The sequence below is a fragment of the Anopheles marshallii genome, chromosome 2, assembly GCF_943734725.1.
Source record: "Anopheles marshallii chromosome 2, idAnoMarsDA_429_01, whole genome shotgun sequence".
Lineage (NCBI taxonomy): Eukaryota > Metazoa > Arthropoda > Insecta > Diptera > Culicidae > Anopheles > Anopheles marshallii.
The window spans coordinates 32,782,717-32,789,655 of NC_071326.1; the positions used below are offsets into that span (position 1 = coordinate 32,782,717).

The 6,939-nt window shown below is 45.4% G+C and overlaps 1 protein-coding gene across 1 annotated transcript in view; it reads left to right on the forward strand.

Annotated features, from left to right (window-relative positions):
* The window catches only part of LOC128709624 (uncharacterized), a 111,879-nt gene extending 109,309 nt beyond the window's left edge, over nucleotides 1-2,570 (forward strand). Inside the window, exons 21-25 of the mRNA XM_053804628.1 lie at nucleotides 808-1,031; nucleotides 1,188-1,491; nucleotides 1,554-1,769; nucleotides 1,829-2,145; nucleotides 2,218-2,570. Of these exons, the coding sequence (XP_053660603.1) occupies nucleotides 808-1,031; nucleotides 1,188-1,491; nucleotides 1,554-1,769; nucleotides 1,829-2,145; nucleotides 2,218-2,508 (1,352 nt within the window). The 3' untranslated portion in view covers nucleotides 2,509-2,570. The remainder of the gene's footprint in view (nucleotides 1-807; nucleotides 1,032-1,187; nucleotides 1,492-1,553; nucleotides 1,770-1,828; nucleotides 2,146-2,217) is intronic.
* The last annotated feature ends 4,369 nt before the right edge of the window (nucleotides 2,571-6,939 follow it).

The following is a 6,939-nucleotide window of genomic DNA, read 5'->3' on the forward strand; positions in this document are numbered from 1 at the left end:
TTTTCCCATTTCTTACCGCGTGCTGTGTTGGAATCTTTCAATGCTGGGCGTGAAGCTTTCTATTGGTTGTGTTTCTATTGCTTTTTCCGCTTTTGGCTGGCAAACGGACAAACATGTCCGTTACTATCCTATACAGCTACTACAGTACACGAGAGTTTCAATCTCACTTCTTCCTATTGCCCGTTTGCTTACTATTGCTTGCAGTGTGTGTGTTGTGACTTATGTTTCCTATGTTGCCCTTCGTGTGTCTATATGTGTTTTAGTGTGCTCTTTACAGTTCTGGTACTTCCAGTAGAAACATTTGCCAACAGTTCTTCCCGTCGGTAGTCAGTAGTGTTCCGCTTTCGCTTCGGTCGCAATGCAATGGGATGAGAGTTGTAAAGATTTTTGTGCTGTCATAATAATAGTTTAAAGTATGATTATACCATTTCCCTCCCCCCCATAACCATACCATCGACCATATCCCAAAAAAAACGTCCATCAAACGCAATAGTTTGCATGTGATTCCATTAGAAGCCTCCGCACTGAACCTCGCCCTGTTCCGTGCTCCCTGCCCTCCCTTGCCAACGGTACCCAGTTTGGCAACCTTCCCAACCCTGTACTTATCCACTGTGATCCTGTTCCCGTGTGTGTGCCGATAATCCCCGGTTTCATAGCATTGCGCCTACATGTAGGCAAAGAATAATCGCACGTCACTAATGCACACCAACGCAACCGCCCGTTTGCGTTTGGCTGTGTTTTGTGCTTCTTTTCTTTCTTTCTTTTTTTTTCTTTCTCCCTCTCTTTCTTTCACGCACCGTCTCGCAGGACACATGAGGCCTTCGTCACCGTTACTAGACTCCGTTAGAGATCAGTTCGAGGACTATGATCAATTAGCGAAAGATTTTACAAGAGTATTTTTAAATTCCGAACCATCGTGTCTTCAGAATGCACAGCTCTTCGATGTCGTCTTTCTGGTCGGCCAATCGAAGCAACGGGCCCGCTTCATCGGTGTCCGTGCGATCCTTGGCGTGAGGAGTCGTGTCTTTCAGGTAAAAAAGAAACGGCCATTTACACACCAACGAACCTGTTTATTTGGTTTTGGTTTTGTTACTGTGACTATTTTTTTTATGAATGTGTTCCCCCACCACCCCACCCACCCCCCTGCCCGCCACATTGTTCATCTTTGTGCCTCGCTTGTCCCGCAGGAAATGCTGTATGGCATACAAACCGGTTTCGGGTCACCCCAGGTCCCCGTAGCAGAGTTACTGGCCCGCCCCGCCCCCACCCTACTGTCCCCGCAGAACCAACGTCCGAAGAGTAGCAACTTCCTGCAGGTGCCGGACATTGAATCGCCCCGTCCGAAAAGTGTGCCCTCGTCACCGATGGTGAAGCGTGCATTCTCACGGTTGGGCACGATCACGGCCGGCTGGGGGCGCTCGATCCGCAAGCAGCAATCGCAGCTAAACGCGGAGGATAAGAAGAAGTGGGCATCGTCGCAGGATTGTTCCGGTAAGCATGAGCTGTGGTAATGTGAGATCGTTGGCTAATTCGCGTGACGCATCCCAATGCAGATAAGGATGGCAAGGAAACCAGCTCCAAGAGCAAAGCCAACGCTGGACAGCTGGCCGTGCCACGGCTCTCGGTGTGTGCCGATGCACAGAAGGTAGATCGGGCAAAGCTTGCCCAAACGGAGTTTACCATTATCGAGTTCGATCCGGACACGTTCCGCGTGCTGCTGGACTATCTGCATACGGGCAGCTGTCCGTTAACGTGCACCTCCATACCGGGTAAGCCAATTAGACGAGCGTGAGAAATCATCAACGCCTAACGCATGTCCGTTCCGCAGGATTGATCTGTGCCGCCGAGCATTATGACCTGCCGGAGCTGCTACAGGCCTGCTTTCATCACGCGAAACAGTTCCTGCGCATCGATGTGGTCTGCACGATGCTGACGGCCCTCGAGAACTACTACTGGCGATACACGTCCGCGTCGGAGCTCGTTAACATGATACTAGCATTCGTCGAAACGCGTGCATACGCACTGTTCCAGAATGCGGACTTTCTCACGCTGAGCGAAAGCATGGTGCAGATGATCATGTGCCGCAATCTGGAAATTCCGGAAGTGCGCAAGTTTGAGGCGATGCTGGCCTGGGCAAAGTATAAGGTGCTTTACCTAATTCATTACCAATGGTGGCGAATGTGTAAACTGATCGTTATTCCTCTCCAATCCTTCCAGGTAAAATCGAAGGCATCGGCCAAAACAGACGCCAAGGTTGAGTTCCGGTGCATAATGGAGCGTCTGGCACGGGATCTTAAGCTGCACCGCATATCACCGCAGGAGCTGATCAAGATCGTGCTCCCGTCGAAGGCGATCAAGAACGAGCGGATACTGGAGACGCTCATGTACCAGGCGAACAGTGGCATGTACCGGATACAGGACAGCTACCTGGAGGCTTGCCAGCAGCGCCTCCAGAAGCAAGACTCGCGCTATAGTGAGTGGGGCGAAAGTTTCGACTGTGGCTTATAGGATGAGGATCAGCTGTAGGGCGAGTACAGCTGAGAATCCACCCACCAAACCGCACCAAACCATACCAACTAACCAAATGCAACCAGCTCCATGTGTGTGTGTCAGGACTGTTGCATTGGCCAGGTGTGCCGGCTATTGGAAGGCACCAACCTGGGGAATGCGTATGAAGAAACTGATGATCCTTTCTACCGCTCTCTCACTCTCTCTCTCTCTCTCTCTCTTGAACCTGTGTCGTCACGTGTTGGAATAAATGTTCAATGTTTGCTGGAAGTGTTCCCCAGTTGGAACGTATGTATCCCCAAAGACGACCGTGGCTTCCGTATTATACCGCGGCTATTCGAACAGATCCCGGATATTAGAATGTTTGGGAGAAGGTTAAGGAGATAAAACTAGCTACACCGATCAGATGTTTGTATTACGAGAGGAGAACGAAAAACAAAACTAAAAAAAAGTCGCTGTTACCTGGTGTTGTTCCCCTTGTCCCCAGCCGGCAGGTCCCATGACGTTAGACGTATCAAAAGAAAGGACTAAAACCACATTAAAAACAGCGTGCTAAACGCGATAACAGCCAGATAATCTATATTCGTTGTGTTTTAGCTGTGCATGTCCCAGTATCACTAGGATGTTTAATAAAAAAAATAAAATCGGACAACTTGGACACCGTAACTCCTGTATGCCACGGGACAAAGGCTACACGGAGCGGTCCCCTACCAAACCACTAGGAACTAGGTTACGTTTGTGCGCATTGTTTGCCAACTAGTTGCTGTTGCCTCGAATGCCTTTCGTGTTATCCCTTCGTTCGCGGCCCGATAGTCCAGTTCCGATTCCTATTGATAAGTGTTCTTAGTTCCTTGGAATATCCTGCAACGGTGCAAGAGGTAGTTAAGACAAAAACTAGTATAAAGACGGAAGGCGAAAGGTGCGGTCATAGTATCCTACGATGCTGAACTAACGCAAGATTGTGCCACTGCATCATCATTAGGCGCTGAGAGCCGCTAAGCAAAACTGAGGTAGAGAAGATGCAACGGAGAGAAAAAAAACAAACACAAATACACTTTCTCAATGGCTGTTGAATATAATTATTGTAATATTTATTATGATTATGTACATACATACACGTAAATATACATATACATATACAAGATATACATATATATAGAGATATATACATATACGATATATATATATTTATCATAGTTGAAAAGAAAGGAAACGGAAAAGGACGTGTATGTCTATATGGTCGAAACATTTGCCAGTTTATTCGTGTGTACTCCAAAAAAAACAGCACAGTCCGTGAATTAAAAACCAAACCAAACAAACAATACATATTGCAGGATGCCAAACGTATAGTGGAGCTACCTATCAGCTCAGAATGCGAGCCAAATCCTGACGATAAACGCAGAATGGGTGAATTTGGAGAACTTTGGAGAACTTAAGGAATTCAGGAACGAGCACGAAAGCTAACTTTCCCGCAGGCTCTACAGCCAACCACTCAAGCACTTTTGATCGCCAATTCTCGAAGGTTTCGAACGTTATAAAGTATAAAAGCTTACAAATTTTTAAATAGCTGATCCCATTTCCCACCATTGAAGGTGCTTAGTAGCAGCAGTTAGCAGCCATTGTGCTATACAAACCAAAAACAGCCGGTAAACTCCAGCAAAACCTCTTTTCCAGTTATACGTCGCGGGCTAACATTTGTGTTTGCATAGCAGTGGCCAACGGATACTCCTATAGATAGGTACGGAATTAAAATGATACAACACGTGAAAAGTTGGGTAGTGCTATTGTTTACCTGGTGGAAAGTAAAACCAAACCTTCTATTTCTAACACTCACGTCCATATCGTGCGAAAGTATCACGCTGAAACAGGGAGGAAATATTCTTGCAAAATACTAGCATGTTGCTATATATACGTTGCTTAAACTTACACTACACGCTACGATTGAAATAGACAAACGAAAGTAAGGGAAGTAAAAGCGCCACAACGAACAACCGGAAATAGCCATTGCGACTAATGCTCGTACTGCAAAAAAAAAACTCCATTCGCATCTATCATTCAAACGCCAAACAGAATAAGTTTTGTGCTCGCACTATGTATTTTCCAACATGTCGTTACAAACTGTCCCTTCCCTCCCCTTTCAGTCCCATTTTATTCATGTTGAATGAATGTCGATTGTATTGTAAAAAAAAATGGAAATCACCACACAAAAAAAATTGACTAAATATTGAGTGTTTATATATTGCGCCGGGTACGGAATGCGTAAACTGAACATAAAATGCGCCAAACGACATATGGATTTAAAAAGTCACTAAACTGCAAAACAACAAAGAAAATTAAAACTGTTGGTATAAAAAACAAACAAACAAACACATACACAAACAAAACGAACCAATGCTATTCGTATGAAAATGTATGGTTGTTATTTTCTTTAATCGAATGCCCAATCCGAAACAAAAATCCATTTTATACATCGGTGGATGACAATCGTGCGCCGTGCGATCGTTCCTGCGTAGCGTTACGGTTTGGTCAATCGTAACGCTTCAAGCAATTGCTTGAGCTATAACGCATCAAGCTTTGCCGAGTTGACAGTTGCGCAACACTTCAAATTGAAACGTTTCAGCAACTGTCAAAAAAGTCATAACGCGAAGCCTCGCAGGAAGCCCCGTAAAGATGGATACGCTTTTTCACGATTTTCCGTGCGAAAAATCGAGAAAAGCGGCGTGAAACCATACCCGGTGCATAATTTGCAAGCGTTGTTCGGTTTACGGGTAGCGGGCATCGTGACACGTACGGGTGAAAGCATTTCGAAAGTGGTTCCGTGCAGTAGCTGTGGCTTGTGATATTTGTACGCTGGCACATGATGCAAGTGGCATCATGAGCAGCAGCAGTGCTAGGTGAGAAAAGTGAAAGATTAATCGGTTATGGGAACATTTTCCCATAGCGATGTGGCAAACAGTGGTTGCTCCCCTGTCCGATGGTGCGATTGTAGTTGAGCGGGATGTGGGTGAAACGAGATGAATAGCGTTTGTTTGTTGTGTTGGTACGTAAACAAAGTAAAGCGATGCAGCTCTTCGAAGGTTACGCGACCGTGTTTGTGCCTTATTGTTAATAATACAGCTAAAGCATCATTTTGAAGATTCCCTGTGCGTGTTGTAAAGAAGCGACAGCCCTTTTCGAGTGCGTTTCCACCGCAAGAGACAAACGTTTCAAGGACGTTCTGTTAATAAAAGGTACCAGCAGCAGCGATATTGCGACACAACCCATCCCCACCCGCCTTGAAGCTGCAGCTGACGGAACAGATTGATGTTTTCTGGTGGTGCGCTATTTGCTTGCTTTGCTGTCGTTTTGTTCGTTAGAATTGATAACGATCCCTTTAAAGGAGGTATTTAAATTTGGCCACTATCTATCAACAAGTACGTCAGAAAGACGCAATCCAAGCAGCATAGTTGTTGTTCGATTGATGCATGAAATACGCAATGAAAACATTGCGCTACGTGTGTTGATTGTATTTACCAAACGACTGGAATAATTCGTCGGTCTGATACGTTGATTTTCCTGCCCTCCAATTACAATATAATAGAATAGAAATAGAAAGTAATGTGATCTTAATGATGTGAAGCAGTACGACGCAAACGTGCCATACATTTGAGTTAAGCGATAGATAGGTCGTTATCAATGCAGGTGTATGTCCCACATTGATTGCGTTTTCCATTTTGTGCATCATCATACGGCGTATCATTAATGAGTCGCGTAGACGGTTTTGCTTGCGTACCAACTTTTGACAGAACCATTTACGATTAATCGTCTGAACGATAGACGTTGAACGCCTGCCTTGCGGAAGGGTGTGGAGACATGTAGACGAGGAAGGCAGCGATTTAAACAGCGTAGATCTTCTACATCACGTCGTTTGTTCTTGTTTGCCCTGTTGCTAACGTACGCGTGCCCTCTTTTCCCGTTCGACCGCTAACATAGCACTAGCTCGTTCGCACGCGCTTTCTCCCTCTCTTTCTCTCTCTCTCCTGCTGGTAAACAAACACGCAAACAAACCGTCTGTCTCTCACTGGTGTGCTCGCTCCAGCGCAACATCGAAGCATGCTGTGAGTTTACGTTCACTCGGCATGCTGTCATTTCGATTCAATCTTCTGTCAAACTGCTCACCACACAGACGGACCGAAGTGCGCGCGCGCGACGTAGTGCCAAGTTATATTTTATATTTACTATTACCGTATACACATTTTATTGTTTTGAAGAAGTTGCTCCTATTTGGCCGCTTCAATTTCACAATTCAAAACTTTATTAAAGCAGCGAGCAAATAATCAAGCGAAGGTTTGTTCTGGTTGGTATCAGGTGGTGACCGTTGGGCAAGTTGGTGTTCAAAAATAAAACGGATGATTTTATCATAACTTCTCTTCGTAAATTCGCTAACAGAGT